This window comes from Macaca thibetana, chromosome 15 (genome assembly GCF_024542745.1).
Source record: "Macaca thibetana thibetana isolate TM-01 chromosome 15, ASM2454274v1, whole genome shotgun sequence".
NCBI lineage: Eukaryota > Metazoa > Chordata > Mammalia > Primates > Cercopithecidae > Macaca > Macaca thibetana.
Window position 1 is genome coordinate 9,874,413 of NC_065592.1, and position 26,042 is coordinate 9,900,454.

At 51.8% G+C, this 26,042-nt stretch overlaps 2 protein-coding genes across 2 annotated transcripts in view; both read left to right on the forward strand.

The window, feature by feature from the left end:
* The window catches only part of DYNC2I2 (dynein 2 intermediate chain 2), a 210,553-nt gene that overhangs the window by 181,160 nt on the left and 3,351 nt on the right, over nt 1-26,042 (forward strand). Inside the window, exons 2-3 of the mRNA XM_050760075.1 lie at nt 3,677-3,879; nt 22,078-22,326. Of these exons, the coding sequence (XP_050616032.1) occupies nt 3,694-3,879; nt 22,078-22,326 (435 nt within the window). The 5' untranslated portion in view covers nt 3,677-3,693. The remainder of the gene's footprint in view (nt 1-3,676; nt 3,880-22,077; nt 22,327-26,042) is intronic.
* The window catches only part of GOLGA2 (golgin A2), a 434,268-nt gene that overhangs the window by 9,752 nt on the left and 398,474 nt on the right, over nt 1-26,042 (forward strand). The gene's annotated exons all lie outside the window — the stretch shown is intronic.

Sequence of the window (26,042 nt, forward strand, 5' to 3'; positions counted from 1 at the left end):
AGTCCCAGCTACTCAGGAGGCTGAGGCAGGAGAATGGCGTGAACCCGGGAAGCGGAGCTTGCAGTGAGCCGAGATTGCGCCACTGCACTTGAGCCTGGGCGACGTAGCGAGACTCTGTCTCAAAAAAAAAAAAAAAAAAAAAAAGTCAGGCATGGTGGCTCACGCCTGTAATCCCAGCACTTTGGGAGGCCAAGGCAGGTAGATCATGAGGTCGAGTTCAAGACCAGCCTGGCCAACATGGTGAAACCCCGTCTCTACTAAGAATAGAAAAATTAGCCGGGCATGTTGTGTGTGCCTGTAATCCCAGCTACTCAGGAGGCTGAGGCAGGAGAATTGCTTGAACCCAGGGGGCAGAGGTTGCAGTGAACTGAGATCGGGTCACTGCACTCCAGCCTGGGCGACAGAGTAAGACTACATCTAAAACAAAAAAAAAGTCCCTTTGTCTTCAGTCCACCTTTCAGGAGGGGCCTTTCTAACTGGTGGTAAACTGAGGCCTGAGGGGTGGGCTGGAGGCAGAGGCCATGAGGTGGAGCGAGGGTGGGAACAGGGAGGGAATCTTGGACCCTGAAGGGATTGAATTGTGTTTTCAAATATCATCTGCTTTGGCCTGGGGAGTGGCTTAGCCTGTATTCCCAGCACTTTGGGAGGCAGAAGTGAGCATTTCACTTGAACTCAGGAGTTTGAGACCAGCCTGGGCAACATGGGGAGACCCCTCCCCCAGTCTCTACAAAAACACAAAACTTAGCTGGGGATGGTACTGCACACCTGTAGTCCCAGCTGCTTAGGAGGCTGAGGTGGGAGGATGACCTGAGCCCAGAGAGGTTGAGGCTGCAGTGAGCCATGACCATACCACTACTCCAGCCTGGGTGACAGAGCCAGACCCTGTCTCAAAAAAAAAAAAAAAAAAAAAAAAAATTTAGGCCAAGTGAGGTGGCTCACCTGAGGTCAGGAGTTTCAAAGCAGCATGGCCAACATGGTGAAACCCCATCTCAACTAAAAATACAAAAAATTGGCCAGGCGCTGTGGTGGGTGCCTGTAATCCCAGCTACTCGAGAGGCTGAGGCAGGAAAATCACATAAGTCTGGGAGGCGGAGGTTGTAGTGAGCCGAGATAGTGCCACTGCACGCCAGCCTGGACGACAAAGCAAGAATCTGTCGCAAAAAAAACCAAACAGGCTGGGCGCAGTGGCTCAGGCCTGTAATCCCAGCACTTTGGCAGGCCAAGGCGGGCAGATCATTTGAGGTCAGGAGTTCCAGACCAGCTTGGCCAATATGATGAAACCCTTCTCTGTTAAAAATACAAAAATTAGCCTGGTGTGGTGGCATGTGCCTGTAATCCCAGCTACTTGGGAGGCTGAGGCATGAGAATCGCTTGAACTGGGGAGTGGAGGTTGCTGTGAGCCGAGATCACGCCACTGCACTCCAGCTTGGGCGACAAAGTGAGGCTCTGTGTCAAAAAAAAAAAAAAATAGAAAAAAGAAAAAGAAAAAGTAGCATCTATCCTTCCAGATCATTTTTTAGAATTTTAAAAATTTTGGCCGGGCGCGGTGGCTCACGCCTGTAATCCCAGCACTTTGGGAGGCCGAGGCGGGCGGATCACAAGGTCAGCAGATCGAGACCACGGTGAAACCCCGTCTCTACTAAAAATAGAAAAAATTAGCCGGGCGCGGTTGTGGGCGCCTGTAGTCCCAGCTACTCGGGAGGCTGAGGCAGGAGAATGGCGTGAACCCGGGAGGCGGAGCTTGCAGTGAGCCGAGATCGCGCCACTGCACTCCAGCCTGGGCGACAGAGCGAGACTCCGTCTCAAAAAAAAAAAAAAAAAAATTTTATTATTTTGTTATTATTATTATTATTTTGAGACAGGGTCTCACTCTCTTGTCTAGGCTGAAGCACAGTGTGGTTCAATCAGGTCTCTCTGCAGCCTCAATGTCCCTGACTCCAGGGATCCTCTCACCCTGGCCTCCGGAGCAGCTGGGACTACAGGTGTGTGCCACCATGCCTGGCTAATTTTTAAATTTTTGTAGATAGGGAGTTTTGCTATGTTCAGCCCAGGCAGTTCTCAAACTCCTGGGCTCAAGTGATCCTCTTGCCTTGGCCTTCCGAAGTGCTAGCCATCTCGTTTGGCTTATTATTATTTTTTTAGAGATAGGGTTTTGCTCTATCTCTCAGGCTGTAGTGTATTGGTGTAATCATAGCTCACCGCAGCCTCAAACTCCTGGACTCGAGCGATCCTTACACCTCAGCCTGCCGAGTAGGTGGGACTACAGGCATGTGCCACCATGCCCAGCTAAGTTTTGAAACTTTTTTTGGTAGAGACTGGCTCTCACTATGTTGCTCTGGCTGGTTTCGAACTCCTGGCTTCAAGCGATCCTCCTGCCTTGGCCTCTCAAAGTACCGGGATTACAGGTGTGAGCCACCGCACCCAGTCTATTTGTTTATTATTTATTTTTATTGTTTTAGTCCTCAGGTTGGAATCTCCAGGGTTTTTTAATTGCGGTGGGGCGTGGGGAATGGCAGGAGGCAATACTGTATCAAAAGCAATTCCTGGCCGGGCCCGGTGACTCACGCCTGTAATCCCAGCACTTTGGGAGGCTGAGGTGGGTGGATCACGAGGTCAGGAGATCGAGACCATCCTGGCTAACACGGTGAAATCCCGTCTCTATTAAAAAATAAAAAAAAAAAAAAAAAAAAGCAATTCCTTCCTCAGGGAGAGAATTTAATAAGAGAGGTTCTGGACTTTTTGCCCGACATACAGTAGGCACATTATTTGGTTATTTGCTTTTAATTTCGATTTAATAAGCATTTTTCTGTAGAAGACCTCATTTAGGCCTCCCAGCTTTTCTTTTCTTTTTTTTTTTTTTTTTTTGAGGGGACGTCTCACTCCGTTGCGGAGGCTGGAGTGCAGTGGGGCGATCCGACTCACTGCAACCTCCGCCTCCCGGGTTGAAGCGATTCTCCTGCCTTCGTCTCCCGAGTACCTGGGATTACAGGCCCGCACCACCACACCTGGCTAATTTTTATATTTTTAGTAGAGACGGGGTTTCACCATGTTGTTGGTCAGGCTGGTCTCCATCTCCTGACCTCGTGATCCGCCCGCCTCGGCTTCCCAAAGTGCTGGGATTACAGGCGTGAGCCACCGCGCCCAGCCTGGGCCTCCCAGCTTTTCAACCACATTTAATCTCCGTAGGGATATTTTTCATCATCATTCTATTGAGACAGAAACTGAGGATCAAAGGGAGATCACTTGGCTTCGAGGTGACAGCCTGTTCGAGTGGCGCGGTTCTCGGATCTTCTGGAAGCATCAGTGGCTTAGCCAGATCTGCGCCCCCAGGCCCAGAACTCGCGGGCCCGCCACGGCCGCAGGCTCCAGCCCTCGCCTGGCCTCTGCGCTTGGCCGCTCAGCGCCATCTTTGAACCTGGCACCAATGCCTCACTTCCACAGTTTTCCTCGCCTAGGAGTAGTCAGGCCTTCCTCGAGCCTGCTTTTTCTAGGGACAGGGTATGCAAAACCGGTCATGCTTCTTTCTCTGGCCAAGAAGAATCATTACTTTTCTTTCTTTCAGGCCTTGCAGGTGGCGCTGCGACCAATTCAAACATGGCGCCGCCAGCCTCACGTTCCCCGTTTCCGCTCAAGGCGGCGTAGGGGCGGAGGTCGCGCCTGGCTGCGTCGGCACGAGGGGGCGGAACCGTCTCCATGGCAACGCGCGCGCAGTCCGGGCCACTCAGCCAGGCGGGAAGCGCTGGTGTTGCGGTGCTGGCGACGGGCGGGGTTGCGAGCGGCCCGGGGCCGGGGCGGCCAGGGGCACTTCAGGACGAGACCTTGGGTGTGGCGACCGTGCCCTCGCAGTGGAGGGCTGTCCAGGGCATCCGCGGGGAGACGGTGAGGGCTCGGGCCCAGCGCGGAGAGACGCGGGCGGGAAGGCGCGGGCGCAGCGCGGCCGCCGGGCGGGTTCGGGCGTCCCACCGTTTGCCTTTATGGTTTATTCCACATAAACTGACCCTGAGGATGCTCTTGGCTCATTTTTTAACAACAAAAAGTGGAAAAAAACACCTACAAGGATCCCACGTTTTTGTTTTTTTGTTTTTTTGTTTTTTTTTGAGACGGAGTCTCGCTCTGTAGCCCAGGCTGGAGTGCAGTGGCCGGATCTCAGCTCACTGCAAGCTCCGCCTCCCGGGTTCACGCCATTCTCCGGCCTCAGCCTCCCGAGTAGCTGGGACTACAGGCGCTGCCACCTCGCCCGGCTATTTTTTGTATTTCTTAGTAGAGACGGGGTTTCACCATGTTAGCCAGGATGGTCTCGATCTCCTGACCTCGTGATCCGCCCATCTCGGCCTCCCAAAGTGCTGGGATTACAGGCTTGAGCCACCGCGCCCGGCCGGATCCCACGTTTTGAAGGATTTTGTGTGAACTGCAGTTTTTAAGCATTTAAAACAACTTTTTTTTGGGTTTTGTTTCGCTTTTTTTTGAGACAGGGTCTCGCTCTGCCGCCTAGGCTGGAGTGCAGTGGTGCGATCTCGGCTCACTGCAGTCTCAGCCTCCGGTGCACGAGCGATCCTCCCACCTGCGCATCCAGAGTAGCTGAGACTTAAGGCGCGCGCCACCACGGCGGCTGTTTATTATATATAGAGATGGGGTCTCCCTGTGTTTCCTTGGCTGGTCTCCAACTCCTGGGATTAAGCTGTCCCTATCTCGGCTCGCTGCAAACTCCGCCTCCCCGGTTTACACCATTCTCCTGCCCCAGCCTCCCGAGTAGCTGGGACTACAGGCGCCCGCCACCACGCCCGGCTAATTTTTTTTTTTTTGTATTTTTTAGTAGAGACGGGGTTTCACCGTGTTAGTCTGGATGGTCTCGATCTCCTGACCTCGTCATCCGCCCGCCTCGGCCTCCCAAAGTGCTGGGATTACAGGCGTGAGCCACCGCGCCCGGCCCAGGCTAACTTTTATTTTATTTTATTTTATTTTATTTTATTTTATTTTATTTTATTTTTTTGAGACGGAGTCTCGCTCTGTCGCCCAGGCTGGAGTGCAGTGGCCAGATCTCAGCTCACTGCAAGCTCCGCCTCCCGGGTTCCCGCCATTCTCCTGCCTCAGCCTCCCGAGTAGCTGGGACTACAGGCGTCCGCCACCTCGCCCGGCTAGCTTTTTTTGTATTTTTTAGTAGAGACGGAGTTTCACCCTGTTCAGGCTAACTTTTAAATGACCAAACTGCATCGTAAATTCTAGATAAGCCAGTTTTCCAGGTGTTTAATCAAACGCGCAGAAAAGGAGGTGCTCTCATGCGATGAAGGGCGGGGCTGCTGCGTGCTCAAGGCCTCTCCCAAGGGGTCTGTGCGGACTTGGAGTACCTGCCGTGTGCCAGGAGCTGTTCAAGGGTTGGGGACTCATCAGAAAAGAAGACAGACATCTGTCTCTCCTGGAGCTTACATGGGCAGTGGCAGGGGCTGTAATATTTTTTTTTTTTTTTTTTTTTTTTTTTTTTTTTTTTTTTTGAGACGGAGTCTCGCTCTGTCGCCCAGGCTGGAGTGCAGTGGCCGGATCTCAGCTCACTGCAAGCTCCGCCGCCCGAGTTTACACCATTCTCCTGCCTCAGCCTCCCGAGTAGCTGGGACTACAGGCGCCTGCCACCTCGCCCGGCTAGTTTTTTTGTATTTTTTTAGTAGAGACGGGGTTTCACCGTGTTAGCCAGGATGGTCTTGATCTCCTGACCTCGTGATCCGCCCGTCTCGGCCTCCCAAAGTGCTGGGATTACAGGCTTGAGCCACCGCGCCCGGCCTTTGGGGCTGTAATATTAACAGTATGTTTAATAAGTAAATTATGCAGTGTGTTAGAAGGTGAACAGTGCCGTGGACAAAAGAAAAAGCTGAGAGATTGGAAGGACTGGGTTGGGGATTGAGAGTGTGGTTTGCCGTGTGGACTACAGTGAGAGGGTGACATTTTAGCAAAGATTTGGAGGAGTGAGCTTGGGCTAAGTGGATACCTGGGGTAGAGTCATCGAGGGAGATGAAAAGTCAAGTGCAAAGTAGGGTGACGTGGCATTGTGCCTGTAGTCCCAGCTACTTGAGCAGCTGAGGCGGGAGGATCCCTTGAGCCCAGGAGTTCAAAGGTGCAGTGAGCTATGATTGCACCACTGTGTTCCAGCTTGGGTAACACAGTGAGAGACCCTGACTCTACAGGGGGAAAAAAAGATCAGTGCAAAGGCCCTAGGACAAATCTGTCTGTTTGAGGAGGCTGATGGGCCTGGAGAGGAGTGAGAGATTGCGAAGAGTGGTCCCAGGTGAGGTCAGAGAGGATAAGGTGAGGAAAGGCAGGTCAGGTGGGGCCTCTCAGAGTATTGTAACGACTTATGCTTTTCCTCTGAAGATGAGCAGCCTTGGGTGCTGCACATGTCCCAGAAGAGAATACTGAGGCTTAGCTTGCTGCATGAACCTGCAGAGAGCCCAGATCTTCCCCAAGGCCAGTGAGGTTTCCATGAAGTCTTATCTTGAGGACAGATTTCTTACCTTAGGCCTAGAAGTCCGCACAGCTGAAGCCAGGATCTGATCTGGCTTGCAAGCACTCCCCGCTTTGCTGTGCTGCATGGGAGCAGTTCTCAGGGAAAGCCAGGGCACTGGGTGGTTTAGTTAACTGTCTATCCTTATCACAGGTCAACTGATGATTCAGATGCACTGGCTTTTAAGCAGTACTCGGAATAGGTCTTGCTGAACATGAACTTTTTTTTTTTTTTTTGAGACGGAGTCTCGCTCTGTCGCCCAGGCTGGAGTGCAGTGGCGCGATCTCTGCTCACTGCAAGCTCCGCCTCCCGGGTTCACGCCATTCTCCTGCCTCAGCCTCCCGAGTAGCTGGGACTACAGGCACCCGCCACCACGCCTGGCCAATTTTTTGTATTTTTAGTAGAGATGGGGTTTCACCGTGTTGGCCAGGATGGTCTCGATCTCCTGACCTCATGATCCACCCACCTCAGCCTCCCAGAGAGCTGGGATTACAGGCTTGAGCCACCGTGCCCGGCCTTGCTGAACATTTTTAGAAGACTCTAGGTTGGGGCCGGGCGCGGTGGCTCAAGCCTGTAATCCCAGCACTTAGGGAGGCCGAGACGGGCGGATCATGAGGTCAGGAGATCGAGACCGTCCTGGCTAACACGGTGAAACCCCGTCTCTACTAAAAAATACAAAAAACTAGCCGGGCGAGGTGGCAGGCGCCTGTAGTTCCAGCTACTCGGGAGGCTGAGGCAGGAGAATGGCGTAAACCCGGGAGGCAGAGCTTGCAGTGAGCTGAGATCCGGCCACTGCACTCCAGCCTGGGTGACAGAGCGAGACTCCGTCTCAAAAAAAAAAAAAAAAAAAAAAAAAAAAAGAAGACTCTAGGTTGGGGCTGGGTGTGGTGGCTCACACCTGTAATCCCAGCACTTTGGGAGGCTGAGGCTGGTGGGTCACCTGAGGTCAGGAGTTGGAGACCAGCCTGGCCAACATGGTGAAACCCCATCTCTACTAAAAGTACCAAAAATTAGCCGGATGTGGTGGTGCACACCTGTAATCCCAGCTCCTTTGGAGGCTGAGGTGGGAGAACCACTTGAACCTGGGAGGCGAAGGTTGCAGTGAGCCGAGATTGTGCCACTGCACTCCAGCCTGGGTGACAGTGAGACTCTGTATATAAAAAAATAAATAAAAAAGTAGACTCTAAGAATCATTGATTCAGTTTAATACTTTTTTTTTTTCTAATAGAATGAGATTGAGTCCGGTTAATTTTCTTTTAGATAGCTTTAACCTGTAGAATCCCAAGAAAATGATTCTAATACTTGGGTGTGAAGGCTTTCATCTGAGGATGGTTCACTTGAAACAGCCAGCTCTCTTACCTAAGGAGATTCTTTTATATGGTAAGAATGTTTCAAGGGCCAGAAGAAGGTAAGTTACTTTTTTCATCCCTTCCCTTTCCGTTGTCCCCTTCCCACTCTTCTCTTCCCTTCCCCTCCCACCCTCCCTTCCATCCATCCATCCATCCACAGGATCTTGCTCTGTCTCCCAGGTAGGAGTGCAGTAGTGTCATCTTGGCTCACTGCAACCTCCAACTTCCAGGCTCAAGCCGTCCTCTTGCCTCAGCCTCCTGTGTAGCGGGGATTACAGATACATACCACTGTGCCCAGCTAATTTTTAAATTTTTTTTTGTGAGATGGAGCCTCTTGCCAGGCTGGAGTGCAGTGGCGCCATCTCGGTCCGCCTCCTGGGTTCAAGCGATTCTCCTGCCTCAGCCTCAGTCCTGAGCTGGGACTACAGGCACGCGCCACCACGCCCAGCTAATTTTTGTATTTTTTTTTTTCTTTTGAGACGGAGTCTTGCTCTGTTGCCCAGGCTGGAGTGCAGTGGCACCATCTCGGCTCCCCACAACCTCCGCCTCCTGGGTTCAAGTGATTCTTCTGCCTCAGCCTCCGGAGTAGCTGGGACTACAGGCACGTGCCACCATGCCCAGCTAATTTTTGTATTTTTAGTAGAGACGGGTTTTACTATGTGGGCCAGGTGAGTCTTGAACTCTGGACCTCGTGATCTAACCTCGTGATCTCCCCGCCTCGGCCCAGAGTGGTGAGATTACAGGCATGAACCACCTTGCCCAGCCGTTTTTTTGTTGTTGTTGAGGCGTAGTTTCACTCTATTGCCCAGGCTGGACTGCCCAGTGGCGCAGTCTCGGCTCACTGCAAGCTCTGCCTCCCAGGTTCATGCCATTCTCCTGCCTCAGCCTCCTAAGTAGCTGGGACTACAGGTGCCTGCCACCACAGCCGGCTAATTTTTTGTATTTTTAGTAGAGACGGGGTTTCACCGTTTTGGCCAGGATGCTCTCGATCTCCTGACCTCGTGATCCGCCTGCCTCGGCCTCCCAAAGTGCTGGGATTACAGGCGTGAGCCACTGTTCCCTGCCTGGCCTTTTTTTTGAGACACAGTCTCACTCTGTGGCCTAGGCTGGAGTGCAATGGCGTGATCTCAGCTCATTGCAACTTCTGCCTCCCGACTTCAAGCAATTCTCCTGCCTCAGCCTCCCGAGTGGCTGGGGTTATAGGCATGAGCCACTATGCATGGCTAATAATTTCTTTTTTTTTTTTTTTTGAGACAGAGTCTCACTCTGTTGCCCAGGCTGGAGTGCAGTGGCACGATCTTGGCTCACTGCAACCTCTCCCTCCCAGGTTCAAGTGATTCTCCTGCCTCAGCCTCCTAAGTAGCTGGAACTACAGGTGCATGCCAGCACGCCTGGCTAATTTTTTGGTTTTTTTTTGGTAGAGGTGGAGTTTCACCGTGTTAGCCAGGGTAGTCTTGATTTCCTGACCTCGGCCACCCAAAGTGCTGGGATTACAGGTGTTAGCCACTGTGCTCAGTCCATTTTTTTTTTATTTTAAGTAGGGATGGGGTTTCGCCATATTGGCCAGGTTGGTTTTGAACTCCTGACCTTTCACCATATTGGCCAGGCTGGTCTCAAACTCCTGGCCTCAAGTCATCCGCCTACCTCGGCCTCCCAAGGTATAGGTATTTTTTTTTTTTTTTTTTTTTTTTTGAGATGGAGTCTCGCTCTGTCGCCCAGGGTGGAGTGCAGTGGCCGGATCTCAGCTCACTGCAAGCTCCGCCTCCCGGGTTTACGCCATTCTCCTGCCTCAGCCTCCCCAGTAGCTGGGACTACAGGCGCCCGCCACCTCGCCCGGCTAGTTTTTTGTATTTTTTAGTAGAGACGGGGTTTCACCGTGTTAGCCAGGATGGTCTCGATCTCCTGACCTTGTGATCCGCCCGTCTCGGCCTCCCAAAGTGCTGGGATTACAGGCTTGAGCCACCGCGCACGGCCAAGGTATAGGTATTACAAGCCTGAGCCACCTCGCCTGGGCTACTCTTGGTACTTTCTTTTTGTGTGTGTGAGACAGAGTCTCGCTCTGTTGTCCAGGCTGAAGTGCAGTGGTGCAATCTCAGCTCACTGCAACCTCCACCTCCCGGTTTCAAGTGATCCTCCTGCCTCAGCCTCCTGAGAAGCTGGGACTACAGCTGCGCACCACAACGGCTGGTTAATGTTTGTATTTTTATTTTTATTTTTTTATTTTTTTATTTTATTTTTTTTTTTGAGACGGAGTCTCGCTGTGTCTCCCAGGCTGGAGTGCAGTGGCGTGATCTCGGCTCACTGCAAGCTCCGCCTCCCGGGTTCACGCCATTCTCCTGCCTCAGCCTCCCAAGTAGCTGAGACTACAAGCGCCCGCCACCACGCCCGGCTAGTTTTTTGTATTTTTAGTAGAGACGGGGTTTCACCACGTTAGCCAGGATAGTCTCGATCTCCTGACCTCGTGATCCACCCGCCTCGGCCTCCCAAAGTGCTGGGATTACAGGCTTGAGCCATGGCGCCCGGCCAATGTTTGTATTTTTAGTAGAGATGGGGTTTCACCATGTTGGTCAGGCTGGTCTTGAACTCCTGACCTCAAGTGATCTGCCCACCTCAGCCTCCTAAAGTGCTGGAAGTACAGGTGTGAGCTACTACCCCTGGCCCTTCTGGTAGTTTTGAAGCTTAGACATCATGGGGTTATGGAAAGATAGAGGTGCATAATGTAGTTCCTCCTCCATCTCTGCCAGCTTTTTATTTCCTTCCTGTTGCTTTTCATCAACATCTCTGATCAGCTTCTCTTTGGTCCCCACTGCATCCAGCAGCTGCTTGGGCACCCCTTGTAGGCCTTCCTGGAGACAGTGAAAGATCTCATGCAGCTTCCCGACATGCTCCAAGGAGGCGGCAGAGGTGGCCATGGCACAGGCTGTGCTGAAGCAGCGACCACTGAGATTCTGGGTGCTGGGTGTGCTCCTAGCCTGGCAGAACCGCGCCCAGCCCCTCAGCCGTCATGGTGACCACTGCGCTACTGCCGCTTGGTGCTTTTTGAGTTAACTTTTTCTTCTTTGTGGAGGTAATCTATGGGCCGGCGTGGTGCCTCATGCCTATAATCCCAGCACTTTGAGAGGCTGAGGCGGGTGGATCACCTGAGGTCAGGAGTTCGAGACCAGCCTGGCTAACATGGTGAAACCCCATCTCTACTAAAAATACAAAAATGGGACTGGACACGGTGGCTCACGCCTGTAATCCCAGCAGTTTGTGAGGCCGAGGCGGGCGGATCACCTGAGGTCGACTGGTAGTTGAAGACCAGCCTGACCAACATGGAGAAACCCCGTCTCTACTAAAAATGCAAAATTAGCCGGGCGTGGTGGCGCCTGCCTGTAATCCCAGCTACTCGGGAAGCTGAGGCGGGAGAATCGCTTGAACCCAGGAGGTGGAAGTTGCGGTGAGCCAAAATCACGCCACTGCATTCCAGACTGAGTGACAGAGTGAGACCCTGTCTTAAAAAATATATATATATTTATATATATATTACTATATATAATATATATAACATTTGTGTATATATTATATATATATATTTTTATATATATGTAGTTTTTGGCCTGACTTGACTTTTCTTGCCACATCCCTATCTGTTTAGAAGGACGGTGTCCTGGACCTTAATTTTCGATCTGAGTTTGAGGGTGCAGATCCTTTTTATTAGTGGCTTGGCCCTGGACTAGTAACGCAGTCTGTCTTCTGTGAAGTGCGATTGTTAGGATACTTCTTATGGGATTGTTGACCAGAAAGCCAAGTGAAAGCCAGTGCTGTTCATGTGGAGTTTCTGAGTGTCAGTGACTGGCCCCACTGTCTCAGCTGAGGGGTACCTCATCCCTCTTCTCAAAGGTAGTCAACAGTGGAATGCCCTGGAAAGTGTTGAAAAATGTGAACTCCTGGGTTCTACTTGCAGTTACTGTGGCTTACTTTGCATGTGGTATGACCTGGGAATCTGGTTTTATAAAATCTCCCTAAATGATTCTAATGCATAGCGAAGTTTGAGAACCACTAGAACCACTAGTTTAATCCAGCTGCTTTCCAGTAGAGTTACTTAAAAAAAAAAAAATTATTTATTTATTTTTGAGACAGAGTCTTGCTCTGTCATCCAGGCTGGAGTGCAATGGTGCAATCTCAGCTCACTGCAACCTCTATCTCCTGGGTTCAAGCAATTCTCCTGCCTCAGCCTCCTGAGTAGCTGGGATTACAGGCACATACCACCATGCCCAGCTAATTTTTGTAGTTTTAGTAGAGATGGGTTTCACCATATTGGTCAGGCTGGTCTTGAACTCCTGACCTTGTGATCCGCCCGCCTCAGCCTCCCAAAGTGCTGGGATTACTGGTGTGAGCCACTACACTGGCCCAGTTTTTTTTTTTTTTTTTTTTTTTTTTGAGATGGAGTCGCACTGTCTTCCCTAGGCTGGAGTGCAGTGGTGCAATCTCGGCTCACTGCAGTCTCTGCCTTCTGAGTTCAAGCAATTCTCCCACCTCAGCTTCCCCAGTAGCTGGAATTAGAGGCGTGTCCCACTAGGCCTGGCTATTTTTTGTATTTTTAGTAGAGACGAGGTTTCACCATGTTGGCCAGGCTGGTCTCGAACTCCTGACCTCAAATGATCCACCTCGGCCTCCCAAAGTGCTGGTGGTCTAGTTCTGTCTCCCAGCCTGGAATGCAATGATGTGATCAAAGCTCACTGCAGCCTCAAACTCTTGAGCTTAAACAATCCTCCCACCTCTGTCTCCCGAGTAGATAGAATTACAGGTGCACACCATCATGCCTGGCTAATCTGGAAAATTTATGTAGAGTCAGAGGTCTTGCTTTGTTACCCAGCTGGTATTGAACTCCTGGCCTCATGTGAGCCTCCCACTCAGCCTCCCAAAGTGCTGAAATTAAAGCTGTGAACCACCATGTCTGGCCCGTTTTAAGCATTTTTGAAAGTGTGCAGTTCAGAGGCATCAAGCATGATTCCAGTGCGCCATCCTCACTGCAATCTATTGAACTGTTTCCCAGTGAGGTGCATTTTTTTTTTTCGGTAGACGGAGTCTCGCTCTGTCGCCCAGGCTGGGGTGCAGTGGCGCGATCTCGGCTCACTGCAAGCTCCGCCTCCTGCGTTCACGCCATTCTCCTGCCTCAGCCTCCTGAGTAGCTGGGACTACAGGCGCCCGCCACCGCGCCCGGCTAATTTTTTTTGTATTTTCAATAGAGACGGGGTTTCACTGTGGTCTCGATTTCCTGACCTTGTGATCCGCCCGTCTCGGCCTCCCAAAGTGCTGGGATTACAGGCGTGAGCCACCGTGCCCGGCCCAGTGGGGTGCATTTTTAACATTCAGGTCTGTCTCCCTTGATTTAGCTCCTTGAGGGCAGGGGTGAGTCTCCTGTAGTTTTCCGTGTCCCAGAGGTGCCTAGGAAATGCTGAACTGAATGGTTTCTTGTGTGCTTTCACCCCCTGGCAGGCCTCTGCTGCATCCCTCTTCTGAATTCACCTCGCTGCCTACCTCTGGGCCTCTACGTGAGTGCCTTTTCTGGACTGGCTGTAGCTTCCGGCCCGGCAGATTCTCTCTCTCTCTCTCTCTTTTTTTTTTTTTTTGAAACGGAGTCTCCCTCTGTTGCCCAGGCTGTAGTGCAGTGGCACAATCTTGGCTTACTGCAACCTGCACCTCCTAGGTTTAAGCGATCTTCCCACCTCAGCCTCCCTAGTAGCTGTGATTACAGTCGTCTACCAACAGACTTGGCTAATTTTTCTTTCTTTTTTCTTTTTTTTTGTATTTTTAGTAGAGAGAGGGCTTCACCATTTTGGTCAAGCTGGTCTCGAACTCCTGGCCTCAAATGATCTGCCTGCCTCAGCCTCCCAAAGGGCTAGGATTACAGGCCTGAGCCACCATGCCTGGCTCTGCCTGCTTGGCTTGGCTGGGCCTGGCTTGGCCCGGCCCGGCCCAGGAGATTCTCTAGCATATGGCACCCCCTGTTTGAGACGAAGTCTGGCTCTGTTGCCCAGGCTGGAGTGCGATGGCGCGATCTCAGCTCACTGCAACCTCCGCCTTACTGGTTCAAGTGATCCTCCTGCCTCAGTCTGCCCGATAGCTGGGATTACAGGCGTGTGCCACCACACCCGATTAATTTTTGTATTTTCAATAGAGGTGGGGTTTTGCCATGTTGGCCAGGGTGGTCTCGAACTCTTGGCCTCAAGTGAGCCTTCTGCCTCGACCTCCCAAAGTGCTGGGATTACAGGTGCGAGCCACTGTGCGCGGCCAGTGTTCAGTTTTCATTCAGTCAGAGAAGTCAGGCTTGGGGCCTAGCTTGTGGCTTGGGTAGGAGGTTTTCTAAGAAAAGGGGTCCTGTGGGGCAGGTGGACTTTCCAGGAGGCATCTCCTCATCTTTCTGGGCCTCAGTTTCCTTCCTCTGAGAGGCAGGAGTGCTGATGTTCTGGGCTTCTCATGGCTGCAGGCTCTCTTGGGGAAGAATTGGCCTTCAGGCTGCAGAGGGACCCTGGGGCCTCAGACTCTCAAGAGGGTGGACCCTACTGGTCTTGCTTTGGTAGTCACTCTTCTCTGATTCCTTCTGAGGACGTCCTGGTGTGATTACGTAAAGTCTGGCCCAGCCCTTTGTACTCCCCTGAACACACCTTTTTTTTTTTTTTTTTTTTTGAGAGTCTCGCTCTGTTGCCCACGCTGGAGTGCAGTGGTGTGATCTCAGCTCACTGCAACCTCCACCTCCCAGGTTCAAGCAATTCTGCCTCAGCCTCCCGAGTACCTGGGATTACAGGCGTGTGCCACCACGCCTGGCTAATTTTTTGTATTTTTAGTAGAGACAGGGTTTCACCATGTTGGCCAGGATGGTCTCGATCTCCTGACCTTGTGATCCACCCGCCTTGGCCTCCCAAAGTGCTGGGATTACAGGCGTGAGCCATAGCGCCTGGTCCCTGGATACACTTTCTAGGTGTGGGAGGCTGACCCGGGGCCCAGCTTCCTCAACACTCCCCTCTGAGAGTGACCTAGGAAGCGAGGATTCTGACTCCCATGCCTCATTTCTTTCTCTGACTTCCTGGGGGCTGCTTATTGGAGCCTTACCCTCTTGCCAGTCACACACTGCCTGGCATAGTGGCAGGGTATGGACTTGGGCCTCATCCCCAAAGGGATCTCAAACCATGGGAAGCTGATTTAGGTATCCCAGAGCACAAAGAGTAATTGTGGCTTCTTACCAATTCACAGGAAATTTGCAGATGCCATATTAATGTTTGTTTTTTGAGACAGAGTTTCGCTCTTGTTGCGTAGGCTGGAGTATGATGGCGTGATCTCAGCTCACCGCAACCTCTGCCTCCTGGGTTCAAGTGATTCTTCTGCCTCAGCCTCCCAAATAGCTGGGATTACAGGTGTGCTCCACCATGCCTGGCTGATTTTTGTATTTTTAGTAGAGATGGGGTTTCACCGTGTTGGTCAGGTTGGTCTCGAACTCCTGTCCTCGTGATCAGCCCACCTGGGCTTCCCAAATTGCTGGGATTACAGGCGTCAGCCACTGTGCCCAGCTGACCTGGCTAATTTTTAAATTTTTTGTAGAGACTGGGTTTCCCCATGTTGCCTAGGCTGGTCACAAACTCTTGGACTCAAAAATAATCTACCTTCCTTGGCCTCCCAAAGTGCTGGGATTACAGACATGAGCCACTGTGCCTGGCTTAGCATAATTTGTTAGGGCCCTAGGATTTTCTGGGTATAAATAAACTTTGGCTTTTCCTTGAAGTCATCAGCTGCATTATCCCCTGACAAGAGAGTCAGCCTGTCTTTTGAAGCTTTGAAGCCAGGCATTGACTTCTTTCTAGTTTCCAAATTCCTAGATGGCATGTCCTTCCAATGTTTCATCTACTTTGAAAATCTGGGCCGGGTGTGGTGGCTCATGCCTGTAATCCCAGCACTTTGGGAGGCCCAGGCGGGCTGATCACCTGAGTTCAGGAGTTTGAGACCAGCCTGGCTGACATGGTGAATCTCTGTCTCTATTCAAAATACAAACATGGCCGGGCGCGGTGGCTCAAGTCTGTAATCCCAGCACTTTGGGAGGCCGAGACGGGTAGATCACGAGGTCAGGAGATCGAGACCATCCTGGCTAACATGGTGAAACCCCGTCTGTACTAAAAAATACAAAAAAAACTAGCCGGGCGAGGTAGCGGGTGCTTGTAGTCCCAGCTACTCAGGAGGCTGAGGCAGGAGAATGGTGTAAACCCGGGAGGCGGAGCTTGCAGTGAGCCGAGATCCGGCCACTGCCCTCCAGCCTGGGCGACAGAGTGAGACTCCGTCTCAAAAAAAAAAAAAAAAAAAAAAAAATTACAAACATTAGCCAGGCATGGTGTCGGGCACCTGTAATTCCAGCTACTCGGGAGGCTGAGGCAGGAGAATTGCTAGAACCCAGGAGGCGAAGGTTGCCGAGATCACACCACTGTACTCCAGCCTGGGTGACAGAGTGAGACTCTGTCTCAAAAAAAAAAAAAGAAAATCTGTTTAGTGCGGCCACCTTCATCAATAATCTGAGCTAGATCTTCTGGAGAACTTGCTGCGGCTTGTCCAGCAGCACTTGCTGCTTCATCTTGTATTTGTACATTATGGAGATGGCTGCTTCCCTTAAAGCTCATGAGCCAACCTCTGCTGGCTTCCCGCTTTCCTTCTGCAGCTTCCTCACCGCTCTCAGCCTTCATGGAGTTGAAGAGAGTTAGGGCCTTGCTCTGAGTTATGGTGTGTCTTAAGGAAATGTGGCTGGATTGATTTTCTATCCAGGCCACTAAACTTTATCCCTATCAGCAATATGCTGTTTCACTTCCTTATAATTTGTGTGTTCCCTGGAGTAGCACTTTTAATTTCCTTCAAGAACTCTGCGTTCACAACTTGGCTGTTTGGTGCAAGAGGCCTGGCTTCAGCCTGTCTCAGCTTTCAACATGCCCTCTTCACTAAGCTTAATCATGTCTAGCTTTTGAATTAAGAGACCTGCAACTATTCCTTTCCCTTGAACATTTAGAGGTCCCTGTAGGGATATTAATTGGCTTAGCTTTTTTTTTTTTTTTTTTTTTTTTAAACATGGAGTCTCACTTTGTTGCCCAGGCCAGAGTGCGGTGGCATGATCTCGGCTCATTGCAACCTCCGCTTCTTAGGTTTAAGTGATTCTTCTGGCTCAGCCTTCCAAGTAGTTGGGACTACAGGCACCCGTAACCACGCCTGGGTAATTTTTTTTTTTTTTTTTTTTTTTTTTGAGACAGAGTGTCACTCTTGTTGCCCAGGCTGGGTTCAAGCGATTCTCCTGCCTCAGCCTCCTGAGTAGCTGGGGTTGCAGGTGCACACCACCATGCCCAGCTAATTTATGTATTTGTAGTAGAGATGGGGTTTTGCTGTGTTGACTAGGCTGGTCTCGAACTCCTGACCTCAGGTGATCCGCCCGCCTTGGCCTCCCAGAGTGCTGGGATTACTGGCATAAGCCACTACGCCCACCCAATTTTTGTGTTTTTTTAGTAGAGATGGGGTTTCACCACATTGTGCAGGCTGGTCTCGAACTCCTGACCTCAGGTGATCTGCCTGCCTTGGCCTCCCAAAGTGCTGGGATTACTGGCATGAACCACCACACCTGGCCTAATTGGCTTACTTTCAATGTTGTTTTGTCTCAGGGAATAGGGAAGCCCAAGGAGAGAGAGAGATAGGGAACAGCTGGTCAGTGGAGCAGTCAAATCACACACAACATTTATCGATGAAGTTCACTGTCTCACGTGGGTGCAATTTGTGGTGCTGCAAAACAGTTATTGTAGTAACATCAAAGATCACCCATCACAAATCACTGTAACAGATATACTAAGAATGAGTAAGTTTGAAATATTGTGAGAATTGCCAAAATGTGGCAGAGGCATGAACTAAGCGCATGCTGTAGGGAAAATGGCTTGATAGGCTTGTGCAGTGCAGGGCGCCGTGATTCTTCAGTTTGTGAGGAGTGCTGTATCTGCCAAGTGTCTGAAGCGGAGTGCAGCGACACTTGGCCCAGCCTCGTGCGTGTGTGGGAGAGCACTATGGCTGGGATGCAGTTTACTGTCGTCAGGTCAGACAGTCTAGTGGCAAGTCAGGTTGGCCGGGCGCGGTGGCTCACACCTATAATCCCAGTACTTTGGGAGGCCGAGGAGGGAGGATCATTTGAGCCCAAGAGTTGGAGACAAGCCTAGGTAATATAGTGAGACCCTGTCTCTATAAAAAAATTCTTTTAAAAAATCAGCCAGGTAGGCCGGGCGCGGTGGCTCAAGCCTGTAATCCCAGCACTTTGGGAGGCCGAGACGGGTGGATCATGAGGTCAGGAGATCGAGACCATCCTGGCTAACCCGGTGAAACCCCGTCTCTACTAAAAAATACAAAAACCTAGCCGGGCGAGGTGGCGGGCGCCTGTAGTCCCAGCTACTCGGGAGGCTGAGGCAGGAGAATGGCGTAAACCCGGGAGGCGGAGCTTGCAGTGAGCTGGGATCTGGCCACTGCACTCCAGCCTGGGCGACAGAGCGAGACTCCGTCTCAAAAAAAAAAAAAAAAAAAAAAAAAAAAAAATCAGCCAGGTGTAGTTTTTTACCTGTAGTACCAGCTACTTGGGAGTCTGAGGTGGATTGCCTGAGCCCAGGAGGCAGAGGTAGATTGCAATGAGCTATGACCACTCCATTGCACTCCAGCCTGGGCAACAGAGTGAGACCCTGTCTCAAAAAAAAAAAAAAGGCCGCCTGGGTTCAAGTTGATCACCTTTTGCTGTGTGACCTTGGGTGAGTTCCTCAGTTTCTCTGTGCCCCAGTGCCAACATTAATAATATGAACATAGGATTTACTTCGTAGGGTGGTTGTGAGGAGGAATGAGGTGATGTGGGTGAAGCTCTTGGCACAGTGCCTGGAAGTGAGCTCTTACCAAGTGGCACTGTGGTCAGAATTGTGGCTTTCACAGAGTTTGAGATTCTCCCTTAGTCCCCTTGACTCGGCACATGCACTTTGTGATCCCCTGGCGCATTCATTCATTCCTTGATCTGTATGCTCCCTCGGCAGCCTCCTCCAGCTCTGTGGCTTCAAGTCACATGTCTGGTCAGAAGCTCTCCAGAGCTTTGTAACCTCCCCTGGGAATACTTGATGCCTCCCCGTGGGTGGCTGAGGCATCTGAGTCCAAAGCAGGCCCCACAGAACTGCCCTGTGTTCTCTGTCTGAGTGTGACCTCACATCTGGGGATGCCCTGTCCACGGGTTCTCAGTGCAGATCCCAGGGTCACCCTGGATTCCCTTCTTTCCATGATTCCCAGAGTCCAACACATCTTCTTGGGCTTTACTTGCTCTGTTGCCCAGGCTGGAGTGCAGTGGCACAATCAGCGGCTCACTGCAGCCTCCACTTCCTGGGCTCAAACAATCTTCCCACTTTAGCCTTCTGAGTAGCTGGGGACTACAGGATGTGCCACCATGCCTGGCAATTTTTTTTTTTTTTTTGAGATGGAGTCTCCCTCTGTCACCCAGGCTGGAATGCAGTGGCATGATCTTGGCTCACTGCAACCTTTGCCCCCCAAGTTCACGCGATTCTCCTGCCTCAGCCTCTCAAGTAATTGGGATTACAGGTGCCTGCCACTGTGCCCGGCCAATTTTGTATTTTTAGTAGAGATGGGGTTTCACCATCTTGGCCAGGCTGGTCTTGAACTCCTGACCTTGTGATCCACCTGCCTTGGCCTCCCAAAGTGCTGGGATTACAGGCATGAGCCACCATGCCTAGCTTCTCGCAAATTTTTAATTGTTTTGTAGGTACAGGGTTTCTCTCTGTTGCCCAGGCTGGTCTCAAACTCCTGGACTCAAGTGATCCTCTTGCCTCGGCCTCCCAAAGTGCTCGGATTACAGGTGTGAGCCACTGCGCTCAGGCAATTTTCCTCTATAACATTTTATTCTGGCCCACGACACTCCTTCCTGAAGCTTTCCACTTGGCCGGCTCCTTCGTGTCCTTCACCTCAGCTCAAATGCCTTCTCCCTAAGAGGCCACCCTCGCTGTCCCCAGACAGCCTCCCTGGCTGTTTGCTTCTGTTCTCTTGCCTCTGGATGTGCTCAGTGCTGTGTGGATTTGGTATTTCTTGTTTTTTCATCTCTCCCCACCCCTGTGTAAGCACCTGGGGCACAAGAATCTTGCACATTTTCTTTTCTGCTGTATCTTCATTACCCATACAATGCCTGGCAAGTAGATGCTCAGTAAGTAATTTTTTTTTTTTTTTTTGAGACGGAGTCTCGCTCTGTCTCCCAGGCTGGAGTGCGATCTCGGCTCACTGCAAGTTCTGCCTCCTGGGTTCACGCCATTCTCCTGCCTCAGCCTTCCCGAGTAGCTGGGACTACAGGCACCCACCACCACACCCAGCTAATTTTTTTGTATTTTTAGTAGAGACAGGGTTTCACCATATTAGCCAGGATGGTCTCGATCTCCTGACCTCGTGATCCGCCCACCTCGGCCTCCCAAAGCGCTGGGGTTACAGGCGTGAGCCACCGTGCCTGACCTCAATAATTTTATTTTATTTTATTTTTTGAGACAGAGTCTCCCTCCATAGCCCAGGCTGGAGTGCAGTGGCGTGATCTTGGCTCACTGCAACCTCTGTCTCCCAGGTTCGAGTGATTCCCCTGCCTCAGCCTCCTGAGTAGCTAGGATTACAGGCATGCGCCACCACACCCGTCTAATTTTTTTTTTCTTTTTTGAGATGGAGTCTCGCTCCGTTGCCCAGGCTGGAGTGCAATGGCGTGATCTCAGCTCACTGCAAGCTCCGCCTCCTGGGTTCACGCCATTCTCCTGCCTCTGCTTCCTGAGTAGCTGGGACTACAGGCACTCACCACCACGCCCGGCTAATTTTTTGTATTTTTAGTACAGATCGGGTTTCACCATGTTAGCCAGGATGGTCTTGATCTCCAGATCTTGTGATTCACCTGCCTGCCCACCTCGGCCTCCCAAAGTGCTGGGATAACAGGCCTGAGCCACTGCGCCAGCGTTTTTTTTTTTTTTTTTTTTTTGTGTGTGTGTGTGTGTGTGTGTGTGTGTGTGTATAAATGAATGTCTGCTTTTGTGTGTGTGTGTGTGTGTGTGTGTGTGTGTATGTATAAATGAATGTCTGCTTTGTGTGTGTGTGTGTGTGTGTGTGTGTGTGTGTAAATGAATGTCCGGTGTGTGTGTGTGTGTGTGTGTGTGTGTGTATAAATGAATGTCTGCTTTGTGCCAAATACCGTGCAAAGTGCTGGGGATTCAAAGATCAGACAGAGTCTTATGCGAGGGGACTTGCGGTTCACTAGGACACAGACAAGCAGAGGGAATTGAGTGGCCTGTGGAGATGAGGGTGGGTACCAGTGCTGAGGCCTCTCTGTTCAGAAGAGAACTGTCGTGGTGAGTCCGGCCCCCTTCCTTCCTCCGGGCTTGCCTCCTGGCCCAGCTCGAATCCTGCATGAGATGGGAAGGAGGGAGTGTGGCAGTCCAGGGCCCTGTCATTGTCCCTTGGCCACCTGGGGGAAGCCCCTCACAGCAGCAATCATTGCTTCTGCCCAGAGAGCCTTCGTTTGGTGAAGATTGGGCATGTCTGTAAGATAGGGAGGCTGGCTTCTCCTTCCCTTTCTGATGTTTGTACCTGTGCCAGGTACAGCTAAGCAGGGGACCAGGAATAGTAGGCGTGGTGGCAGGGTGGAGAGCAAGGCCTCTGGGGGCGGTGCTCTGCCTCCCGCCCAGCAGCTCATAGTGGATGCCGGAGCTGCCATTGCTCACCCGGGTGCTGGGAGGGCTGCCTGCTGAGGGAGGCAGCTGGGGTGGTGTGAAGCTGGGGTGTTCATGGGCATCAGACCATGTGTCTGCCAGGGTGCTGGTGTGAGCCGACATGGTTCTGCCTGCCCTCCACGTCTTCAGAAATGGAGCCCTCTGGCTCTTCCGAATTGTACCAAAAGTTTGGGGCAGGGTCTCACTGGCCTGTGTGGGTTCCTTGGCCAGCCCTGAATTGGTCCCTGGGGCTGAGGTGCGGACACAGTGCTCTGGTTGGCTGGCATTGATTGACTGTGGGACATAGGAGAGTCAAGGGGCCATCTCCAACCCAGACCTCACTGAGAGAGGCCCCTAGCCGGAGACCATCGCACCTAGGAGGAGGTCCAGCAGGAGAGGCAGGCAGGGGGCTGGGCGGGGGCTGGGCGGGGGCTGGGCGACAACAGCCGGGTGGTGATGCTTGTTTTCACCCTCCCCCCAGAAAAGTTGCCAGACGGCCAGCATTGCCACTGCCAACGCGTCCGCCCAGGGCCGGAGTCATGTGGACGCCCAGGTGCAGACAGAGGCCCCTGTGCCCGTCAGCGTGCAGCCCCTGTCCCGGTACGACATGCCTCGGCTCGCAGCCTTTCTTCGGAGAGTGGAGGCCATGGTCATCCGAGAGCTGAACAAGAACTGGCAGAGCCACGCATTTGATGGCTTCGAGGTGAACTGGACCGAGCAGCAGCAGATGGTAGGGGATGGGCTGGTGCAGCCTCGGGTGGAGCCCCTGCCCCACTTCTGTCTCCCGTTGTTTTCCTTCCCACAAATAACAGCCGTGCCAGTCGTCGTCACGGTCAGCAGTCACCAGGCTCTAACGTCCTGCCTGGTACTGGGCTAGGTTCCCTAAGAATAAGTCAGTGAGTCTTCACTGCTGGCCTTGAGGTAGGTTTTGTTCTGTCCACTTTACGGTTAGGGGGATGGACATCCTATGTGGAAGTAACGTCCAGGGTGAAACTGAGCGGGTGAGCAGTGCAGGCAGAGGCTGGAGCCCGGGTGGCCCGGCTGCTCTGCCTCCCCATGTATGGTACAGTGAGGGCCTTCTTTGGGCCAGGCCCAATTTAAGAATGTCTCCTGTGGTATCTTACTCACTCCTCAAAACAACTGTATGAGGCCGGGCGCGGTGGCTCATGCCTGTCATCGCAGCGCTTGGGAGGCCGAGGTGGGCAGATCACCTGAGGTCAGGAGTTCCAGACCAGCCTGGCCAACATAGTGAAATCCCGTCTCTGCTAAAAATACAAAAATTAGCCAGGCGTGGTGGTACACGCCTGTAGTTCCAGCTACTCGGGAGGCTGAGGCAGGAGAATTGCTTTAACCCGGGAGGTAGAGGTTGCAGTGAGCTGAGACTACACCACTGCACCTGGACAACAGAGCAAGACTCCTTCTGAAAAAAAGACAAAAAAAACCAACTGTATGAGGTAGTGCTATTATAATCTTCAGTTTATAGATGAGGCTGAGAGAGGCTAAGTGACTTGTCCAGGGCCACACAGCTATACCCTGGCTGAGCCAGAACTTGAACCCCAGTCTCTCTGGTTTCACTACCATGCTCCAGGTCATCTGCCTCCAGGTACAGTCCAGAGTCATGACCCTGTAAACACTGATGGGCAGTTGGGCAGACAGCATTGGGTTTGAGATGAGGGAGCTTGTGTCTTTGTCTTTTTTTTTGAGATGGAATCTTGCTGTTTCACCCAGGCTGGAGTGCAGTGGCATGATCTTGGCTCACTGCAACCTCCGCCTCCCAGGTCCAAGCAATTCTCCTGTAGCTGGCATTACAGGCACCCGCCACCACACCTGGCTAATTTTGTGTTTTTGGTGGAGACAGGATTTCACCATGCTGGGCAGGCTGGTTTCGAACTACTGACCTCAGGTGATCCACCTGCCTCAGCCTCCCAAAGTGCTGTGATGACAGGCGTGAGCCACCGCACCTGGCCAAAAAAATGTTTTTAGAGTTAGGGTTTTCCTATGTTGCCCAGGCTGCACTTCAGATGGGCTCGAGATGCTCCTGCCTCAGCCTCCTGAGATGATTTTTTACAAAGTGTAAACATTTCTTGAACCAGAACACAGATCAACAAAGTGAACATTACCAGGCCTGCAAGAGCTTCCTTCTACCTCCTAGCCCACTGTATAGCCTTGTTTGAAAATAATGGGTTCATGCACGTTGTGGCTTGGATTGGTGCTGCATTCCTTTTTACAGCTGCATAGTGTTCCATCGACAGACCACATTCATTTAGCCACTCATCAGCTGATGGACGTTTGGGCTGTTCCCCTTTTTGGGTATTGTGAGTCATGCGCCTGTGTCCGGCGGACATGAGTTTTCATTTCTCTTGGGTCTAAACCTAGGAGTGGAGTTGCTAGTCCTGGTCTCCTGCCAGCTTGTTCTCCACAGCAGAGGCACCTCTTGCACATGCTCCAGCCCTGCCCGGGGTATGGCTGTGGAGTGGGGAGTCTTTCCAGTGGATAGTTTTTTTTTTTTTTTTTTTTTTTTTACAAAATGAGTTGTTTTTTTTTTTTTTTTTTTTGAGATGGAGTCTCACTCTGTTGCCAGGTTGGAGTGCAGTGGCGCGATCTCGGCTCACTGCAACCTCTACCTCCCAGGTTCATGCTTTTCTCCTGCCTCAGCCTCCCGAGTAGCTGGGACCACAGGTGCCCGCCACCACGCCTGGCTCATTGTTTTGTATTTTTAGTAGAAACGGGGTTTCACCATGTTGGCCAGGATGGTCTCGAACTCCTGACCTCGTGATCCGCCCGCCTCGGCCTCCCAAAGTGCTGGGATTACAGGTGTTGAGCCACCAGGTCCGGCCTTTTTTTTTTTTTTTTTTTTTTTTTTTTTTTCTGAGACACGGTCTTGTTCTGTTGCTTAGGCTGGAGAGCAGCAGTGCAACCTCTGTCTCCTGGGTTCAAGTGATCCTCCCACCTCAACTTCCTGAGTAGCTGGGATTACAGGCTCTGGCCCCCATGCCCAGCTAATTTTTGTATTTTTGGTAGAGACGGGGTTTCACCATCTTGCCTGCGCTGGTCTTGAACTCCTGAGCTCAAGCTATCCTCCTGCCTCAGCCTCCCAAAGTGCTGAAATTACAGGAGCCATTGCGCCCAGCCTTCAGTGGATAGTTTCTTTATGTAGAATCATGAGGTCAACAGATCTGAAACGTCAGAGGATCTGGGAGGCTGTTTGGATTCCTGGCACACACTACTTCCTGGGCAGCTGGTGCCTACCCCTGGCTAGGCTGGTTGTCAGCCTCCTCACTTGTGGCTGTGGCCGGCTGGGAACTGAAAGCAAGATGCCAGAGCTAGACAAAAAATTGTGTGCAGCTGGGCACCGTGGCTTACGCCTGTCATCCCAGCACTTTGGGAGACCGAGGCAGGCGGATCACCTGAGGTCAGGAGTTCGAGACTAACCTGGGCAACATGGTGAAACCCCATCTTTGCTAAAAATACAAAAATTAGGCTGGGTGCAGTGGTTCATGCCTGTAATCCCAGCACTTTGGGAGGCTGAGGCAGGCGGATCACGAGGTCAGGAGATCAAGACCATCCTGGCCAACACAGTGAAGCCCCATCTCTACCAAAAATACAAAAAATTAGCCAGGCGTGGTGGCGGGTGCCTGTAGTCCCAGCTACTCCGGAGGCTGAGGCAGGAGAATGGCAGGAACCCAGGAGACGGAGGTTGCAGTGAGCAGAGACCGCACCACTGTACTCCAGCCTGGGTGACACAGCAAGACTCCATCTCTTTAAAAAAAAAAAAAAAAAAAAATATATATATATATATATATATATATACACACACACACACACACACACACACACACACACACACAAACATACACCCAAAAATTAGCCGGGTGTGGTGATGCTTGCCTGTAGTCCCAACTACTTGGGAGGCTGAGGCATGAGGATCACTTGAACCTGGGAGGTGGAGGTTGCAGTGAGTGGACATTGCACCATTGCACTTCAGCCTGGACCACAGAGTGAGACTCTGTCTCAAAAAAGAAAACCAACCAACTCACCACCACCACCACCAAAAAATCATATGCGTGTAGCACAGTATGACGTTGGATGGTTTGCTTGACCCCTTGTCGAGTGTCCCACTCGGCCATGTTGGGCATTTTTATGCTGCTGGCAGCCATCCCTACCTTCCTGCTACAGCCCCTGAGGCTTGGAAACTGTGGCGTGCGCCTGTGAGGGCAGCTGCCGCTCTGGGCAGGAGCCCGGTCGGCCTTGCTTCTCAGGCCATGCCTTCTGGGCTGTTGGAAGCATCCTGCTGGGACAGATGTGGGGATGAACACTCCACGTTTTCCTCTAGGCCTGGCCGATGGACTTGAGGGCCTCTAGGGCCAATGTGGCCTGGCCTAGGTGGGGTTTTTGGTTAGGCAGTCACGAGGCCCTCTGCTGGTGGCTTTGGGACTCAGGGTTGGG